Source organism: Xyrauchen texanus, chromosome 49 (assembly GCF_025860055.1).
Source record: "Xyrauchen texanus isolate HMW12.3.18 chromosome 49, RBS_HiC_50CHRs, whole genome shotgun sequence".
NCBI classification, from domain to species: Eukaryota; Metazoa; Chordata; class Actinopteri; order Cypriniformes; family Catostomidae; genus Xyrauchen; species Xyrauchen texanus.
In genome coordinates this window covers 4,612,210-4,634,280 of record NC_068324.1, presented here as the reverse complement: position 1 = coordinate 4,634,280, position 22,071 = coordinate 4,612,210, and the positions used below count along the sequence as shown (strand labels likewise).

Genomic DNA, 22,071 nt, shown 5'->3' with positions numbered 1-22,071 from the left:
GGCAAAACCAGGCCAGGCTGGGAGACCAAGCTAAGAACATAAGGGATTTTGTTTTCTCAACAGGGTTATCAGATCAGTCTCTGATCAAACACACCAGCACTTATTCTGCTTACACCCCAGAGGAACAGTTTGGTGAATATAAAGGTTTGGTTGTCATAGATTAAATCGCTCCACATCAACATTAATGAGGTGAATTAGGTAAGATCAGTGGCTCAATGAAATGCTTGACTCAACGCAAACACATCAAGAAGCTGATAGAAATCAGACACTGACCTCGTGTAACAGTGTAACACAAGGCTTCTGTTTTTCAGTCTCTAAACCTCACAACGAGAGCCAATATTTACACAATCATTATGTATTGCATCTGTGTTCAAGCACTGTGATTTAAACACAAAATCAAAACCAACCCAGTTTGCTTACTTAATAGATATTCCTGATCTCATTGTACACGATTCATCAGTGCATGTAATTCTAGATAGAAAAAAAATATACAAATTTAATCTTTTCATCAAATTGTAATAACTTGCTCTCTGAAATGACTTTTCATTCCTGCTTATATAACTAAGACCACATTGGCAAGGGAAAATAATACTTTATGAAGCAAATGCAAGTGGTGCTTGCCCATGCAAAAGGTTTGGGTGGTTGCTATGGCTTTGCTATGTGAATGCAAAGGTGTTATGAGTGGTATTTGGCATGTTGCTGTGTGGTTGCTAGGGTGTTCTGAGTGGTTGTTATGCGATCTGGGTGGTTCGTTTCTGGCCCAAGTCAAAAGAGCCCACACTTAGGTCTTTATTATATTCTGGTCCCTAGATATGACTTGAGTCACTCATTCAATGTAAGTAAATGGGAATTTGCCTGTTTTATCATCCGGAAATAGAAAATTGTGTGAGTTATTCCTTAAAAATTTATAGCACACCTCTCTATAACAATCCACATGAATTTGAAGTATCATTCATGTCCATAGTGTGTGGGATAATTTATTTGACAAAGTTTAATATTTAAGTAATGTTTGTTTTAGCAAGCTGTCAAATCTTGACTGAAATAATCTGTTTCACTTTGAATTCTGTCACATTACGGAAGTTAAATGCATTGCGGATGCTATTTCATGTTGTTTTTTCCCCAGAGAGACCAAATCTAGACTGAACTTTTGCTCTAGTCAGTTCTAGAACCAACCATAATCTGCAGAATTTGAGATGAAGGAGGTTTTGGGGGTTTTCCTTTCCGTTGGGACTGTGTTTTGAAACTGAGGCAGGTCAGGGGTCAAAGGTGACATTTAGGGTTAAAATGGAGTATCCGGGTGAACGAAATCATGCTAATAAACACAAACACACACACACACACTGTGAGATCTGAGTAAACATTGGTACAGCCACTCCAGTGAGCCCAAAAAAATACATTAGATCCTATTCTGAATCATAATGAGGTGGGAGGAGTCAGAGATTGAGGGTTGGGCTAATAAATAGTGGTCTAGTGTGCCTATTCAATCTGGGTTGCTTGTAATGTTGCCCCACCCTTTTTGTTCTACAATGCTTCCTTTTAGCTTGAAAGTGTGTGACATCGTCGCAACTGGGGGTTTCCGAGTGATATTTCAGTTGTTTTGCACTGCAGAGACGACTCTAACGGCAGCTTTTTAGCATTCTGCTGGGAATGGCTGAAAGAGTTATGCACACACAGTGGCAGTGCTAGTGAAAATATTTCTGCTCGTTCTCTGGATATGAGCTACTGCAAACCAAACATAGGGCCTCAGCTCCTGTGGAGAGCTATAAGCCGTTTAAGACATCTACACATTAAGGCACATTTTCAGAGTTTTATTCACTGAGCAGAGAGAGGCAGAGAGTTGTGAGGAGTTTTGTTAATTTTCCCTCCAAATGCCTTCATGTACCTCTTTTTGCTCTTACTCGCCCCATTTCCTGTCCAACAGCAGTAGTCATAGTTTTGACCCTTAGGCTGAAATAAACACACCTATTTCTCACACCCAAATGCATTGCTGTTCGAAGCAGACAGTAAACATTACAGTCAACATGAATAAAATTCAACACTATATATACTTTCTAAATACACATTCATGGTCTTATTATGTTGGTTTGACAAAGCCAACATACTGTTGTACACTTACCGCACGTTCAGACCAAATGCGGCGATAGCGCCAAATTTCGCTCTGGACGCCCTGCCAATCTCCTCCATTTTGTCTTCAGAACTAATGTTTGGTGGGAACCAAATTTTACACTGTTGTGTTCTCTAGACTTCGCTGGAGCGGAGCACTTCTATACTCCAATAGATTGCCGCCAAACCGCATCAAAGCTCCTTACCTTAATGTTGACCGCACTTGAACTTTCCTCTGACGCCCACAACGCCCAAGACGTGCCGCGCTTCTTTTCGCCATCGAAAGATGCTGGCTGCCATAGAAAATGAATGACTTCCGGTCAATTTGACGCTCTCAATGCCTCTGGTCTGAACCCACCATTAGGCTTATTATGTTTTTTTTCAAAATCACTAAACAAAGACCATAATTATTAAATGTAACTCTACCTAGAGCTTTTAAGTTACATTAACTAAGTTTGGTACAGACCTTCAGACTGTTCTGTCTTACTAGTCGGACTTCTTGTATCGAGCAGAAAAAAAAGAAAATGCCAGATTTACCATCACTCCCTCAGCAGCTCTATTAGAAAGTCCATCGCAGCTGTGAAAACTAGTATATTTAAAATAATTCCAGGGTAATACAACACAAATAAAATGATGATATAAAGTTATACTAAATAGTTAAAAAATGTAACAAATATAAAAGTTTGCTAGATATATGCTGCTAAATAGGACGGAATCGCTTCATCAGTCCGTGAAAATGGTCTGTTGGTATGGAAATGTTATGCATTCAATTCCTGATAACATGCAAACCTCTACAGTGTTTTGTTTTTGCTATTCTCATTAAATATCCCCTTTCACTCGGAAATACATCACATTTCGAAAGTAAAATGATTGAGAATATTGACCTAAAGGGGGTCAGATTATGTGTATCTTTTTATTTTTCCCCTCAAATCCCTTTGAAATGTTAGTCAAGGATTCTTCCATGAAAAACAGCCTTAATTTAGTTTCACGTGACTTTTATCCACCATCTCACTGACCCTCAGAATTAAATAGGCTGTTTTTGTTACTGTACCTTTAAGATTTCCATATCTAAATGACTTCTATAATGATTGAGTTAATAATTACCCAAGTGCTGTTTATGTAAATTTTGGTGTTCATATGTTAATGAGCTCATAATTGTGGCATTGTAACCATGAAAATTTAAAACGACTCTTTTTTTTTTTTTACAGCTTAGTTCAGTAAATGGTCTGGGGGGATTCGGGAGGAAGCTTTGTGTCAATAACATTAGAGTATGTCTTCTAGGAATGTGCACAGTTACCGTTTGTCTTTTTTTGTCAGAATGCGGGAATACGGAATGTTTATTGTAAAGGAATTTCTTCAAACACTACTCAAAATAGCAGCAAATAAAGTGCACAGTGAGCTATGAGCCTAAATGGCACAAAACATAGATCTTCAAATGAAATAATCTCACATTAAAGTTGCACAAAAATAATCAAACTGTCACTTCCTGTATATGTGCTCTGTCCGGGCAGGTTCAGATTTCCGTGAGGCTGCGAATGCAAGTATTGTTACAGTATGTATGTGGACTGACACTGCTGCAGTTAAATAGCCTCTTCAGGGTGCATTGATTTTTAAATGGTTTCAAATCAAATGGCATTAAACTTGTCTAATTATTGCACTTAAATATGCACACCAGAGCAAAGGTCTTACCGTTTATCAAGCGCTGACACTTTGCTCTGGGAAAAACAACCTGGAGTCCAGGAATCATGTTTAATGGTGTAACAGTCACATGAAGTCCTCAAAAAGTCAAAAATCCAATGCGTGTTATACAGTATATAGAAAAACAGCGCAGATGCACACAAAAGCATCTTTGAACAGCCCCTAACTTGCCCTGTACTTGGGAAAAACTGACCCAAACCTGGCCGGAATGCCCGTCTGTTTGTCAGAAATACGGTTGAGTTTAAGACTTGTACGTGTAGAATAACTGAATAATGATTTTATTATTTGAATTGGCGCTTCGAACAGTTAACAGAATGTCGACTATCCGTGCACATCCCTAATGTTTATATAGAACATCAATCCTTGTATTTCAAAAGAACAAGAACACTCCTGTTTTCCATGATATGACCCCTTTAACAATATAAACTGTCTTTTTGGTACTGTCGCTTTCACTGAACAGAGACAGCAACGGACTCTTAGTTGCCTCCTGTAATCTTCTGTCTCTTCTCTTTGTTTGTGTTCAGTGTATTTTGGGCACATATAATATTATGCTATTTTACAAGCGCAGAGTCATTATTTTTCACACAGTGCTGGCATGCTTGAGTGTATGCGTGTGCATGCTGTTTGTATTTAAAGGTTGGGGATGGTTTAATTAATATCAGTGTCAGTTTCATCCTGTGGAAATGGTGCAGTAATTCTCTCTGAGCAGCATTTGTGCATTTAAGAGAGAGAGAAGAGAGCTATCTGTCTGAAATGTGAGGGAAGGGAGTACAACTGAGTCTCTCTGTGGGTCAACAGTAAATCTGAGTTCAGTTAAAACTGCTCTGGGTCTTATAAAAAACACAAGCAGCTTTTTCTCCCCATTATCCCTGAGAAACAACAGCTTTAGCTGAGCACATGGAATAAACTCAGATCTTCCTAACTGCTTTCCTAAACATGATGAAACCTTTTCAGATGTTCTGTAAAAAAAGACAGTGTCATTAAGAGCTGTCCCACTAGGCACCAAAAGCTATTTCTTTGACTGAAGTTGTTTTGGGTATCCAAATTTGTGCCTGATAGTAAATCCTACAATATTCTGATTTATGTTGTCTTGAAAGTGAAATACATCAATTAATGTTGTGTAAGCTACATATGACATATCACATGATATAACCAAAGCAACAAATGGCCAAATTAAACGTTTCTTTTTGTCTTTCCAGTTAGCATTCTAACCGATAAGCCTGCGATGCTAACATTTCATCATGCATCCCTTTAGTTTACTTTAGCATATACATTATTCTACCAATCTGCCTAACATCTCCTTTGCTAAGGGGGTAAATCATGACAATCTTTTAAGTTTTTGAGTGAACTATCTCTTTAATTTAAGATTTGAAATGTGGGCCAGGAGATATTTTTCCCTCTTTTTTCATATAAGGCTCATTGGAAAAACATACTTGTTAACTGATATTTCCTCATCCTTCTTTTTCCCATAAATGATATTTCCTTGAATATCTTGAAAGACTTTGATCAACGCAGAGGCTGTTTTTGATCTTCCATAGCAACAAAGATGCCCACAAATAGCTTAAAGTCTATATAGAGAGACTCCAGTAAACATAGATTTAAGATTGATCTAATTACAACCATCCTTTTCTCTCTCTCTCATACAGCTGCTACATAACAAGAGGAACACATCAGCTGCAGAGTGGCTTTTTACTATGTTTAATTTAAAGGCAGCTTAGCGGTTTGTTTAGCAATGGAAATGGTCACTTGCTGTAACCATGGAGACCACTTTTGCCAAAATATTTGCCATGTATTTTAGACCTGGGGCCGGTTGCACCAGCTATACATAAGTTACTGGCCGCTAAGTCACAATTTACACACTACTTAATATTTGAGGGTTGCACCATTAAACTTAGGTAGGACGTAACCCTACACATAAACCAAATATTTCCGGAAGACTCTGACCAGGAGTAACAGTTGGAATAAAAAAGCAGACTGATATTTTATGACATCAATGAGCTCATGTTTTGAGTGACAGGCATCAATGCATTCGACATACAGTATGATGTTGACATTTACACTCATTTACATTTACGAGAGAGAGAAAAAACATGCTTTTAAGCGGCTCTTCGGCATGAATCTGATCTAACGGTGCAGTTTTCAGGGTGTGTTGCTGAAACTGATGGCTTTTTAACACTTCTGTGTACAAATCTGAAGGCTGTTTATTGGATAAATACAGGTAAACGTCATATTATGCGACTACTTATTACTTTATGTAGAGCTTACTGCCTACAAGTTAAGTTTTGCCTTAAAGAACAGGTGATGCAACCAAACTAAGCACTGACTTAGTTACAAAATAACTAGTAGTTACTAAGTCCTTAGTGTGAACTTTACGTCCCTTCTTACGTGAGACCTTATGCACAGCTGGTGCAACCCTACACTGGACTTGTCTTGAAAATTGATATTTTTAATTAATATTTTTTTGGTTTTGTGCAGCATAGATAGAACACGAACACAAGTCACTTTCTAAAAGGGACTGACACTACCATGGTTCAGTGAGGATGGTAATACCATGTTACTTTTATATACCATGATACGTAAAGTCAACATGAAATTAAAATTGAGCCTATTTACTTACTCAATACATTACATTTTTTATAGTGCACAATGGTTTCAAATGGTTTCATCAAATGGTCTTAATATACTCCACCCCTTTTCGGCAGATGTCATCAAGCCCTCTTTTTTTAACTCCACCCCTCCAACTGTATGACTCTATTCTGGGGTTTAACGCCCAGTTATCATGATCCAATCAACTGAGCACAACTGTCTGGTTTAATAAGTAAAAATCCCATTCATTTTCTCCATTGAGGAATTGATTATTATCAATAACTTATAAACCTTTAAAAACAGTCCTACTTTGAGCTCCGAGGTTGTTTAGTGACAGTATATGCTTCAGCTGAAGCCATCGGTCCATATTATTTCAACGTAATGTTTTGTTAAAATCGTGTTTCATTGCGGAATTCCTGATAAAGAATTATGCTTCCGATGATGCTGAAGGGAATCCATCCATCAATCATAGAATCATGGCCAACAAAGTACGACAAAAGAGCTCCGCAGTGACCGTGCACTCACTTGACACAGTATGTATGATGCAACCGAGTCAGCTACAGCCTTAAACCTCTTATATATATCTAAATATTTTGACCCCCAGAATATTGAATTTTCTATACTTATAATCAACAACTTTAAATCAATATGTAACATAGTTCAATGGAAAGGAGGAGGCGAGAACCGGCTTGGTAACATAAATAATATTTTAATGAAAAACGTAAACAAAAGACAAAACACCAACATGACGAAGCCCCTACCCGCTCGCGGTCGGCGTTCTCAGACCCTGCCGCGTTTCAGCGGCTGGTAGGGGAATCCTCCGCCCCTGGCAGCGGCCCTGACCGCTCCAGGTGGTCGGTTAGGAGCCCCTTCTCCCCTCGCAGTCGGGGGCTGTCCTCTGCTTCCAGGTGGCTGGGCTCCTCGTCCCCCCGCAGATGGCCGCGGCTGCTCCGATGGTGTGGACAGTAGTGGAGAGAACTCTACTACGGCGTATCCCTACTCCTTCCTGGGTTTCGGCACCAGTGTAACGTAGTTCAATGGAAAGGAGGCGAGAACCGGCTTGGCAACATAAATAATATTTTAATGAAAAACTTAAAAGTCAAAACACCCACATGACAGACATGTCCATAAACTATCTCTCTCTTGTCGCACCACCGTCTGCAATCGGCCTTTATCCTTCTCGGATGCTTAATTAGCCTGATAAGGGACCGGGTGTGTATAATCACAACCCGGCCCGCCCTCCGCCCTGCCACACAATAGTTTGACATTTTTCCATAATTTTTTTCTGTTTAAATTTCTGTTTATTTTATAACATCATTCATGCAATGATTCATGGTGTTGTAATTCCTTCCATCATTAAAGATGGTAAGTACATAGTCTTGTACCTTTGTCTTTTTGTCTGATTTTACAAATACTTAAAAACTAATTTTGTAATGTTGTGATTCAACTCAGAGCTGGTGGTTTGGTTCATGGCTTAGAACTCATTTATGAAGGATTTTTATGAAACCAACATGGTTGAAAAAGGGTGGGCACTGTTGCACTCTACTTTCGATGGAACAAAATCAAGCCCCACTGTAATTTTTTTCATTCCATTTACAGCAGTAAAATGGGTTACAAATGCCTTTTCAAGTTGACTTTAAATGGTACTTGTAAGAATATCATGATATTACTTTCATGGTAGTGTCCATTTAACCATGGGATGCTTGTATAGTATACCATGGTACATCTTTTTGGAAATGCAGCTTCCATTGCAATTCAAATCTTCCATTTGTGGATGTTGTACCCAGGTGAAAATTCATCTCGGAGACAAGAGTCAGATTATCAAAACTGGGGCATGGTGCAGCTCGCACACACACTGAGTGGATCGAGTCCAGGTCCGATTTACTGGCACAGAGCTCATCTGCTGATAGGTCCATTTATTACTTATGAATTCAGCCGAGGAGAGCAAATCATCCAGGAGCTTAACACGACCAAGCAATGGACATGTGGGTTAAGGTCACCTTCACAGAAACCCTGTCTAGACAGAACATAGTTGTGCTATAAAATTCCTTCTAACCTTCTTTATTCTGGATTCTTTGCTCTGATTTTTTTCAGCAAAGATCCAAGAAAACCTCCTGAGTTTTATATCTACCGAAGAAGATTTTTCAGTAAACAATATCTAAATATCCTTAAATCAAGATATATTGACCTGGGAAGCAAAACTGCATAGGATTAGGGTTGGGTAACATAATAAGATAACTTGTTTAGATACAGTGGCCCCAAGAAGTATTTTGATACTTAAGTCACACTTAAAGATGTATGGATTCATGTAGATGAAACCAAGTGGCAACTGCAAACAAATAATGGTAGACATTTTCTCAGAACTAACCTGACTAGTCATTGCAATTAAGCTGATTTTAAATGGATGTACAGAATGATGTCAGTTCCCCTTTATTTCACACAGGTGTCCTAGCTGATTAACCACAGGTGCATTTCATCACATTAACAATGGGGTATGTTCCACTCTGTTTGACAACCAGAAAGTTTCCAAATACTTCTCTTAATTTTGAATAGTATGTGTATTTTTATAGACTAAATCCTAGTAAACATTCAAATAAATTCCTTTTAGTTTGATACCTTGTTATATAATTCAAAGACATACAGTCATCCGTCGAGAATTCATCCATTTTTAAGTGTGGCTCAAGTAACTTACTGACTATAAAAATGCATTTTTGCATTTTGCAGTTTAAATGGCAGGTTGTTTTCTCTGTTGTAGTTGCTCATCCTTCCGCGTGAATGTTCCGGATGTCTGAAAGTGAACAGGAGTGTTTTGGGGAACTGGGACACGTCTGATTTATCCACAGGATGGGAGATAGAGAGCCGCTCAGTTCCCTAAAAATACAGACTTTAGCAGCCCTCACGACAGCGCCATCTGCCCTGGCACAAGCCCAGGGACACACACACACACACATACAGAGTTTCCGAGGGTGCACGGATGTTGGATTTGAACAGCAATAGCAGTGTCAATGCAGGCGCGGACTGGGACTAAAAAGTGGCCCTGGACTTTCTAGCCCAGAGCGGCCCACCAAACACAGCCAGCAACACACCACACCATAACGGCTCAATTTCAAATTTTTGTGTTTGAAAAAAAGAAATTGAAATTTGTATTGAACGCTCATGACAACAGGTCCCACAATAGAATTCTGAGATGATATTTTTCTCACCACAATTGCATAGAGCGGTTATCTGAGTTACTGTAGACTTTGTCAGTTTGCACCAGTCTGGCCATTCTCTGTTGACCTCTCTCATCAACAAGACATTTCCATCCACAGAACTGCCCCTCACTGGATGTTTTTTGTTAAATTCTAGTGACTGTTGTGGATGAAAATCCCAGAAGATCAGCAGTTACAGAAATACTGAAACCAGCCCATCTGGCACCAACAATCATGCCATGGTCCAAATCACTGAGATCACATTTTTCCCCATTCTGATGGTTGATGTGAAAATTAACTGAAGATCCTGACCTGTATCTGCATGATTTTATGCACTGCACTGCTGCCACATGATTGGCTGATTTGATAATCGCATGGAAGATTGTTGGTGCCAGACGGGGTGTTTGAGTATTTCTCCTAGGTATGGAGTAAATGCGTAAAGACGCTACAAAGTGTAATTTCAAAATAAAAGTTATTTCAGTTTTCAAAATAAAAGCCTTTCAATTTGTTTGATTCTACAAAATCTTTTGAATATTCACTTTATAATGGGGTCCGCGCGGGAATGTTGGAGCAAAGGGCGGCCTCCTTTATTGACTGTAGGACGGACAGATTCGGCCCAAATTACCCAGCAGCCCACTGGGAAAACACCCAGTGCTCCCGAATCATATGATTAAACTAATGCAACTTAAAGGACAGGACTGCATCACATTTCCCTTACTAGTAAACAGTACATACTAAGTAGTATCTGAGATTAGAATTATGCATCCAAAATCATAGTATGTTAAAAAATTGTATACAAAAGCTGCACAAATTGTATCATATTTCAGGTGTATTTTTGAATTGTGCATCTTTGCTTCTTTTTTGGGGCTCACAATTCTCAAACATTTGCACTTTTTAATTGTATGGAAATGGCAAGGATGAAACTTCCATAGTAGGTTATAAATGTATGAATAGCGTACTATAGTACCACTCTACTCATACTACTTCTGTAGTGTATACTGTATAAAAATACATTTTTATACCTTCCATTTCCAGTGTGACAAATAAACCGAAAGTAAGCCACAGTTTTAAACATCTTTTTCTTCACTTTTGTCTTGATCAAACTGCCAAATGTTATGATAGTTTTACTCAAAACAGGATAAAAAAATATGATGAAGTATGGTGACAACTCACTAAAATGGTGAAGTCATGTGACATGACTACTGTTTGAAACTTTAATGTATGGTGCGCTCTGCCTCGCATACTATTTTTTACAAATAGTAGTCTGTATATAGTTTATACTGCACGTTATACAGTAAATAAAATAGTATTCCTTTCTGCACACTGCCCGAGTATTACTACATTCTCAAAAGCATGCTCTTTTCCATCACCAGTGAAGTATACTTGGATATTGGAAGTATGCAAAGTGGAGTAAGATGACATCTCTCCACCAATGCAAATTAGATTCTATAATTCCAGTTACTTTAAGTTACTAGCATATAAATACATCATCTATTGTTTAGCTAAATTTTCCACTCTTGGTTTTCTTTTCAAACAGTGTTGCCTCTTAAGTGGTCTATAGAGACAGATGCGCAGTTTCATAATCAACTAAGCAGCACAATAATGATGCTCATTCACAAACAAAAGAAAAGCCGCCTGCATTTTTAGAACATAACGAAACTTGACTGGTTTATAAAGACAAGAGCCTTGAGTCTTGGGTAAATGTATGGTGCATGTTGAAATAGTTGGGGGTCTTCAACACATGTGTCCCATTTAGAATCCCCTCAAAGACTTTTAATGTGTTCCAGATTCATATGTGCTAGTAACTCACTGTGGCCCTTGTGTCTTCTCTGATCTGAGCATGCTCGTTGCAGACAGATGGCAACCCTCTCGATTTGAACCTAAGAGTCCTTGGGCTCCAGTTGCCTATTTTACCTCCCGTGGGTGCAATGAACATTCCTACAAAAACATATCTGAGCAGAATATTCCTAGTTAACTCCATTTATTCCCTCCCTGGCCCCAATATGTCTTCAGTGTGTTTTGAAGGACAAAACTAAATTAGATTCTCAGGTCTCAGATAACCCATTCAGCAACAAGATATAGATTCTAGCCTATATATCTGTATATATTTGGCATATATCTAAAAAGTATATCTGGAAAATGTAATATTTCTTTAAATAAATGGTACAATATTTATTTGCAACATATTTTACTGATATATTTTTTGTGTATTTTAAAAGACATTGAAAGGTGTTATACAGCAGTTTTTTCATGTCATATATTTAGGAAATGTAGCTTCATTAAAATAAATCTTGTTTCTCTGGGCTTTGTCTACTTTAGATGCTAGCTGATCGTCTCAGATCTGTGTGGACAGTCATTTTCAAGCTTAGATCTAAATGTTATAACCTTTTCAACATTATAGATTATTATATGAGAGATATTATGAGCTTTGGCTTTTACCGCTGCGTCCTGTTGTGTTTGGCTCCTTGCGAGAGATTTATTTGTTTGTGTTTTGGAGAGCATCGACTGAATGTTTTAATGGGTATCTGTGAGAACCTTTACAGAACTGTCCCTTTCTGATGTGTGGTACACTCCAAGTTTTAATTAACATGAATATCTTGAGTTTTTGATCTTGAGATTTTGGGCATGTATATAGTTTCCTCCCAATAGCTCTTCGAGTTTCCTACACATCAAATTGCCTTTAGCATGAATTATGTTTAGTATTAAAGTGCCGCTCTCTAAAGTCATTCCTTTGAGTGTGAACCAAAGAAAACACAGTGGAACAAACAAAGAAAACTGGGCTGTTTGCAATAGACTTTTGAGAGTTAGCAATTAGCCATTAGCTTAGCGGTTGTACATTTTTCCAATTGATTTCAGCTGCTATTATGCTGTTGCTGTTTATTAGGTAAATGCAAGTGAATGTATCATTGGGATGTTTTTGAATTATTTTCATTGACCTTACAAAAACGTTAGCCTATATATGTAGCTGTTATATCAAAATCATAACAAACTCCCTTGGCAAAAACCCTTACCTGTTTATTAGTTGCAAACTTGGTTACTTTATGAAAGATCATAATCTTTCATTTCTGGGCTGAGGGATGAGCCATAAAAATGAATCAGCCGGGCACATGCTGATATCATCTGACCTCTGACCCTGACTACTGCGATGTTTGACCACTTTTTTCCTGTGAGAACATTCCATTCTTGCCAAATTCCCTTGAACGGATTTCCCAGTGAGTCCGATAGTATAATGTTACCACGGCATAGACAATATGCCTTTGGCCCCTGAAACCTCTTCCATGAGATTGGGACCTTCTTGACATCCGGCCAAGGAAGAGTGTTTTGTGTGTGTACGTATTTAGCTATACTTCCCTGCAAAGTTACTTATTTTATCAAAATGTAGTTCTTACCAAAATTTGGCCTTTTAGACTATGATCTGTTCTGTGACAGATGGGTTTCCCTCAATTATGCTCAGATTCAGAGACTATTTTATATACCACCATTTGTTGGACAATTAAAATATATTGGAGCCATTTTTGTCAGTTACAGTGTTGGTGTAGTTACTGCATTCTGGCTTTGTAGTGAAGTATAGTTCGGGGATTGTTGCCAAAAGTGAGCTAAATCATACAAAATGCCCCTTTGAGGGCATTTAGGCAACATCCTCAGTTGGAGTCTAGATATCTATGGTATGTCTGAAATTAGATTTCAAAGTAAACAACTATGTGTGCAAATTAGATTTAATAAAGTAGTGAAAGCAATCGAGACAAATCAAATTATCAGTCCAAGACAGGTGGTTGCATTAGCATAGAGTCAAATATTACTGCGGCAACTTGGGAATCCTGCAACAGTTATATAAATATTCTCCAGAACATTTTCCTGTTTCTTTTCTGCACAACAGCTGACAAGACAGCTGCAATAGTTTTAAATCTGAACTTCCATCTGTCGTTTGTCTGCCCACTTCCATATTCACATGTTATTTCAGATAAAATAAAACATTCCCCTTCTGTGTTTGCAGACTCCTATTTTGGGGACAGCTACTGTCGGATAGATGCCGTTCAGGACCTGTTAAGTTTTCAAGTGTCGCTCCAGTTTAAAACCAGCAGACGAAGCGGTCTGCTCCTATTGGCTGCAGGACACAGAGATTACCTCTCGCTGGAGCTCTTCAATGGCAGATTACAGGTGAGACACACACATCTATTTAAGATATCTCTTTATTATCTCAACTGTTTCTCCTAGACAGAAATGAGATTAAATGGAGAACAAATGGAGACTTCAGCTTAGTCTCCTCCTTCTCAGATTTATCTCCTGAGAAAAGCCACACACAAAAAAATGAATAAAATAATTACTTGAAAATATACTCTATAGATATACTCTATAGATTAAAACCCAGACTGATGTATGGTTTGTACAAATAAATACAAACGCCACAATTTTTTCATGGCCCTTCAAGACTTCAGGCCTCCTCCAGAATGAGCCACACATTGAGCAAATCTCCAGTGAGCTATGAGAAGCAGTAGTTTGGTTTGTGGTTAGAGGGATGACTCACATGTGCTTCCAGTTCCACTGTGACTGGATCGACTCGACGCATGGAAAATGATACCACAACTAGACTGAGTTACTCTGAGATAATTCTTCATCTGTTGCCTCCTCAGAAAATGGCTCCCACTATGCACAAATAAACACACACTAAAACTGCAGCCATTATGCAGCAATATGAAAGGGTACCAAGACCATTTCATTGGTGACAGAGTTTGTCATTAAAAACGCATTTTCGATGACATATTCATTTCATTCAAATTTTCCCTTTTCATCATCTTTGGAGGCTGCAGATCTGAAATGAGATCTGTGATATTTTCATTTAAGTGGCTGCACAGTGTTTGAAATAGCAGACTAATCAAACTAAGTAGATATCAGAATATTTAATATCTCATATTCACAACTGAATGCATGTGTGGTGCATTGCAAAGAATACTTTTCTTAACCAGTATGTTTCTCTTGTTTTCCAGTACGAATATCTCATCAAGATAAATATGCCCGAGAAGCAAAATTATGCAAGATATTAAGACTTATTTTTAGAGAATGGATCTCTTTTTTTCATGTTGAATTGGGACATTTTTCACTTGTTTTATTTTTCCATTGATAAGGCAAGCATATATCTAGGAACTCAAGATATAACTAGGAACCAGAATATCATAGAGACTTGGGTGTGTTTGTTTTTTTATTTGGGCTTGTAAGCAACCACATAACAATCATCCAGAACACCCAAGCAACCACCTAGTAACCATAGCACTGTGGTAGATACATTTCTATGGGCAAGCATCCATATTTTCTTGGTAAAATGTTAGTTGAATCTAGTTTAATTTAAACTTCTTATTTCTAACAGTGTATTTTTGAAGGGTAGTAATCAAATTTTTTTATGTGTGTCTACAGGCAAGGATTGACATGGGATCTGGAGAGAAGGTTCTGTCCTCCTCGATGGGTCTGCAGCTCAGTAACCTTCTAGACCATTATGTGTCTCTCACTCTGATAGACTCCAAGTTCATTATGGTTGTGGACAGCTTGTACATAACCTCCATCCCAATGGAGGGATTGAATGAAGACCTGAACATCGACCAGGGCGTGTTCCTTGGAGGCGTGAGGGACCTGGAAGTGGAGTATTTGAGCACGGCCATACCCTTCCTGCGAGGCTGCATGAGTAATGTTAAATTTGAGTCTCAGAACTTTGATATTCTAGCTTCAGAGGTTAAAATCTGCTTTGACACAAAGGAGACCTGTAGCAGTGAGTTTGAGGCTGGGGATGGAGAAACAATGAGCTTCATCAGCCCTGAATCATTCATCTCTTTTCCTACGTGGACAAAAATCAGCTCTGGTTCCCGCAACCTGGAGATTCTGATGAAGACGACTATTGAAGATGCTCTGCTGCTCTTCCACCCAGGACACCAGGCAGACTTCATTGCATTAGGAATGGTGGGGGGGTACCTGAAAGGTGTAATCGATCTGGGCAGTGGGATGTATGTGCTGGACAATGTGGATGTCAAAGTGGATGACGATCAATGGCACCGACTTAAAGTTCAGATCAACCCCAATGAGTTCCGGATAAATATTGACAGTCAGCTTGTTTCTCTCCCTCTAAATGTGTCAGAGACATTGGATCTGGTAGGAAATTTGTACCTGGGAGGCATTCAACGGAAGATGAAGGATGTGTTTCAAGATAGTTATTTGACTCGGGTGGAAGAGGAGGTCACAGTTGAGTCCTTTATTGGATGTTTAGGAGAAATCAAGGTAAATCAGAAAGGTAGAAGCCTGCAAGACGCTCTAATAACTAAAGACATTCACACGAAATGTGAAGGTGACGATGATTACTCCACTTATGATGATCTTGAGACAACAACAGCACCTCCAGTAAGAATAACATACATTGATGTTAATCCTGATGAAAGACACTGTCTACCTACAGACGAATTGCCAGAGATGTTCCGCAATGTTTCCAAGCTTCTGGAAATTACTCCTCTACTGGTTCCTGATGGAGGGGAGTCCTTTATTGACATTGTAAACCTTAACCCAACATTCAACCTAAATGCTGCAGGTGTTCGACAATCTCAGATCATCTTTACTGTACTCAACGACCCCTGGTATGGGCTGCTCGATATGAACATCAACACAAGACGTACAAAGAAGTTTACCTTTCTGGATGTTGTCAACAAGAAAATCAAGTATCTACACGACGGCAATGAAAATGATAGTGATCAGATTCAACTTGAGGTGACAGCGCATGGAACGAGTCTCCCAGAGTGCTTGAGTGTTGCACGGCAATACATGCTACCGGTAGAGATCATCCCTGTCAACGATATCCCTCTACTCAGTATGGGCGACATCTTGGTTACAGCTAATGGCCGTACACGATTGAGTCCAAACCTGATCTTAATCTCTGACTCTGATAATCGGTGTGATAAACTTATGGTCACAGTTTTGTCACACCCAACTCCTGTTGGATATCTGGAGAATGCTCAGCAGCCAGGAATTAGTCTGAGAGAGTTCACCTGCCGACAACTGAAAGAAGGAAATATCTACTATGTCCACAGAGGTGGGGACGAGACTGCACTTATCCTGCAAGTGTCAGGTGGAGATTTGATTAGCCAATCAACCAAATATAAGCTAGTAATCACCCACCCACAGATTAATCTACTGACCAATACTGGCCTCTTGCTCACTCAGGACAGCAGTGCCTTCATTGGAATACAAAATCTGTCCATTTCTGCAACTCCTAAAACTGGAGACATTGTGTACAATGTCACTCAGCCACTAAAATTAGGAGAACTGCAGTTGATCTCAGACGATGGGGTGCCAAAAAGAGTGATGCTATTTCATCAGTCTGATCTTGAGCGGAACCGATTAAGATACATTCCTGACCTCACAGTGGATCTTGAGAGCACGCAGACAGAGTATATTCATTTCAACGCAAAGCTCGGACAGGTCACTCTCCCAGACAACACTTTTATCATAAGGATCATGCCCACTATTGTAAGAATGGCTAAAATTGTTCCTCTCCAAGTTGAAGATGGCCAGTCAAAGGTCATTATGCAGGAAGAACTAGAAGCTGTTGTGAGGGGAAGTACCATTGATTCAAGTTCAATCAGTTATAACATTCTGAGACGCCCAGCCCTGGGAATCTTGATGTTGCTTCACAAAGAGCTGTCAGAGGGTGATACTTTCACCCAGGAAGACATCTTTAATGGTCACATCAGTTACAGCCCTCACGTTCACAGATCTGTTGATGTCGAGGATCAGTTCCAGTTCAAAGTATTTGCAGAGGATCAATACTCAAGAGTGTACACCTATCCAATCACAATCCAGGCTGATTCCGATGCCCCTGTACTAACCAATGAAAGGCTTGTGGTGTTGAAAGGGCATGAGAACATCCTGAACAAGGAATATCTCTGGGTTCAAACCTCCACCTCGACAGACTTTGTGTACAGGATATCACAAAATCCCAAACATGGGCGTATCATCAGAGACTCTCCACCGGGTATGCAAAGGTTCGAGGGTGCAATTCAAGTCTTCAGCAATGAGGATCTACTTTTGAATAGGCTTTTATACAAACATGATGGATCAGAGACCAGCTATGACCAGTTCACCTTCCTTGTGGGTGACAGTGGGCAGGATCAAGGTCAGGAGTTGCTTAGAGGGGTGTTTAACATTGCAATACAATCCAGGAATGACTATGTCCCTAAAAGAGTAATTGACAAACCTTTTAAAGTGCTCAGAAATGGCCAACGTTTGTTGACCACTGATGACATTCTGTTCAAGGACGATGACTCTGATTTTAATGACACCCAACTGGTGTATGTAAGAGTCGGAATTCTTTCTGGAAACATTGTCTCTTCTGAAGACCCAACACAATCTCTTTATCGCTTCACCCAGGACGACCTGAGAGAGAAGAAGGTTTTGTTCATCCACCATGGGGCCGACCATGAGCGATTCCAACTTCAAGTATCTGATGGTTTACACAAGACCACAGCTGTGCTTCAGGTTCAAGCAGGAGACCCTTATCTACATGTAGGCAACAATACCATGGTGGTCATGGACCATGGCAGCACCAAGACACTCAACACCAGTCTGTTGAGTGCAGAGTCTAACATGGACATCAGAAGTCCAGCTGAGATCATTTACGATGTGACTTCTACTCCCAGCAATGGTAGGATTATAGTTAGTGGAATTGAATCCTTGAGGTTCACCCAAGAAGATCTGATGAAAGGTGTGGTCTCCTACGAGCACAGTAACCAGAGCCTTCACTCTAAAGATTCTTTTACCTTCACTGTGCAAGCTAAGGGTCAGTCCGTCGAGGGCACTTTCAGGATAAAAATATTCAAGAAAGGTTACCTGTCAGAACCCGAGGTTGTGTTTAACCAGCTGATCATTGCTTACGATGGAGAGCACTCTGTTATTGACCAAGACCACTTGAAGGTAAGATCACTTCATGACTATGTGCTACTCGTAGCCACCACAAGAGGTTTACATTTTTGGATAAAACTAATGTAGTTACTTCTTAGAAAAGGAATTAGTTAAATGTATCATTACATAACATTAAACCTTTTGTGTCTTAACACATTAACATAAATCTGTTTTCTAATGTTTGTTTCTTGAGTTACCTAAGTGCTCTCCAAGTCATAAATTACAGAAAGCACCTTTTGCTTTCAAAATCTTTCTTAAAGAGCAAGTGCATACCGGAGTCATAACATGCTATATTCATTTTGATATTATGTTGTTTGTTTAAACATTTAAAACCTAAATATTGCTTGCATTCAGGAAGATAAGCAACTCTTAATTACATATTTGAATATGATTATTTAAGTGTTTTATCCACTACACATTAATGTTTGTATTATACTACACATTTTATGTACTCACTCAATAATTATGTTTTTAACCTAAAATATCTTACGTAGTGCAGATTTAATGATCATTTGTATTCGACATCTGTGTATTACAGTCATGGAATGTTCCAGAAATGCAGGAATGCAGGAACATTGTTGCCAAGTTCTCCTAAATGATTGTCTCATAAATCCATCCAGGAGCTGCTTTGCATTTTGTTTCAAAATGTATTTTAGAAGGGAAAAAATGTTGTTTAGTTTATTCAGTGGCTCTAGCTGTGCTATATTTTTGATGCTCCACTGAGTGTCCTTTCAGTGATTATACAAATGTTGCCTTAGAGGAAACGACCTTTGCATAGATTCATTAGGAAGCAGCATCTGTGGCCGTATGATACTGATTTATATTTGTGCTACTTTTCCTTAAGTATTTCCGAAATGTATCACATGCTTAATAGAGATTTTGGCCTAAATGTTATTTATGATATCAGCTTCAGGTTTATTCAAAGTACCATATATATATATATATATATATATATATATATATATATATATATATATATATATATATATATATATATTTATATTGTCCTTTACTGATCGTCATGTTGTTACAAACCTGTATGACTTTATTTCCTATGTGGAACACAAAAGGTGTCAGGCAGAATGTCCCAGCAGCCTACAGTGAAATTTAATGGGGCTGTCAAACTCAAAATAAAAATATTTTTATTTATTAATTTTCAAATAAAGTATAATATGGCTCATGCACTATATTCCAACTGTTATGAAGCCATAGGATAGCTTTTTGAGAGGACATTCAATGTCCAACAACAGTCCAATGACATCACCAGTCACAGTCACTAAACCGACCTGGTGCAACATGTCTTGACAGTCTCCTTCACTTTCATTATTTGGGAAAGCAACATGACTATTCTGTTTAACATCTCCTTTTGTGTTGTGTTGTGGAAAAAAAACTGGTTTGGAATTACATGTAAATGATGACAGAATTTTCTTATGTAGGTCAACCATTCTTTGTATACATTAGTGAATGAAATTGCCACATTCTCAAAGTCAGCATGCTGTTATTGAGGTCGCTATTATCAAGTTATACCTGTGCAACACTACAGTTTCTTTAGGCCTTTTGTTTCAGTCTCCATAACAAGGTAATATACTGTATTCCTGCATCTTTTGATGGCTTTTTTTCCTATAAGGTGGAACAGAGCGACATCCTTCCCAAAGAGATGGTGTACTCCATTCAAGAGTTTCCACGTTTGGGTCACGTCGTCAAACTCAACGACGACTCCGACGGCGCTATGTCACCTGTCCTGGACTATATTCAGTCCTTTACACAGGAAGACATAAACATGGACAGAATTCTGTATGCCTCCGCATCCCTTCAGGGCCGGGACCATTTCACCGTTGACGTCAGTAATGGCTTCACCACCGTAGAAGGTCTGGAGGTGCAGGTGGACATCGTTCCACGCATCATACCTGTCCAGGTGCTCAATCTCACAGTCAGGGAGGGCGGATCCGTGGCATTGACCCAGGAGATTCTGAATATCACACACCCTTTCTACAGGTCCGTTAGCATTGTGTTTTTAATGGAGGAGGCACCTCAGCATGGAGACATCAGATATGTGGAGGAAGGGGAAGGACATGTCATCTTCAGTTGGGAGGAAGTGAGTGCCAACATATGCATGCATGCACACGCATTCTCTTGTAAATGGATAGTTTACACAAAAATCATTTACTCACCCTCATGTTGTTCCAAAGCTATTGGATGTCTTCAGAAGCACAAGTCATATGGACTACTGTCAAGCTGCTTTTTTATCCTTTTTGGAGCTTGACAGCCCCTGGTCACTATTTGCTTTCATTGAATGTTCAAGCAGCAATTTTACTTTGTGCTCCACAGAAAAAAAGAAAGTCAAATGTGTTTGGAACAATAGGAGGGTTAGTAAATAATGACAGAATTTTCATTTTCTCATTTGTATAGGAAACAGAGAGAAGCTAATGATGTTCTAATTACAGGATGTTTGTGTTGTTTGTTGGTACTTTGTGTTGTAGAAATGAGAGTTCATTTTTCTCATGATAAAAGAGCCACAGTGGAACCAAATGAGCTTTCATTGGCTTTAATTAAAAGGGCAAGTAGCCTCATGTTATGGTTTCACAGAGACTACCAGAATCCCTGCATAGCACTCATTGTATCGTGGAAGAACAGTCAGGCATAAAATAGCATTTTCTTCATCTTAATTACAAGCCGTTCACAGAATAACAGCTACTGAGGTGCGCCTTGATCATGGCACCTTCTTGTGCCTGTGATGAGACACCTTCTACAGTTTTATTCATGGTTTTTGAGGGTGAGGGCATGTTATATAGCCTGTCCATGTTGGCATTTGTATAATTTGGCTTGTTAACCTAATGACAGATGAATTTGCACCAAAATACCTGAGAATATATCTCAGCTCTGTAGGTCCATGCAATGCAATTGAATGGTGATTAGACCTTTGTAGCTCCAAAAATCACATTAAGGAAGCATAAATGTAATTCATACGACTCCAGTGGTTTAATCTATGTCCAAGTCATTTTACTCTAAATATCCACTTTCACTTTTACACCTGAAAGACATATATAGTGCCTGTGTATTTTCACTTTCACATCTGAAAGTGAAAGTTAAAGTGGAGATTTAGACAAAAAAAAGGACTTACATTTTGATCTGTTTCTTACCCACACCTATTATATCTCTTCTGAATATATAGATTTAACTACTTAAGTTTGTATAGATTAATTCTACGTTTCCTTTATGTAATTTTTGGAGCTATAAAGGTCTGGTCACCATTCACTTGCATTGTATGGACCTACAGGGCTGAAATATTCTTCTAAAAATCTTCATTTGTGCCCTGCTGAAGGAAGAAAGTCACATCTGGGATGGCATGAGGGTGAGGAAATGATGAGAGAATGTTTGGGTGAACTAACACTTTAACGGTTCCTGTTACTTAATGGTCCATTTAATGATTCTTTTATATTCTATTTTTTTATTTGAATATTTGGGCATTTTTATTGTATTTGCTGCAGTCTGTTGCCAAATGATGATATGATTTCATACTTAAACAGAACAGATTCTTTAGAATGGTTGAAGAATTTTATTT

At 38.8% G+C, this 22,071-nt stretch overlaps 1 protein-coding gene across 1 annotated transcript in view; it reads left to right on the top strand.

Annotated features, from left to right (window-relative positions):
- LOC127640733 (chondroitin sulfate proteoglycan 4-like) overlaps positions 1-22,071 on the top strand; it is a 59,830-nt gene that overhangs the window by 21,034 nt on the left and 16,725 nt on the right. Inside the window, exons 2-4 of the mRNA XM_052123449.1 lie at positions 13,573-13,736; positions 14,988-18,521; positions 20,137-20,604. Of these exons, the coding sequence (XP_051979409.1) occupies positions 13,573-13,736; positions 14,988-18,521; positions 20,137-20,604 (4,166 nt within the window). The remainder of the gene's footprint in view (positions 1-13,572; positions 13,737-14,987; positions 18,522-20,136; positions 20,605-22,071) is intronic.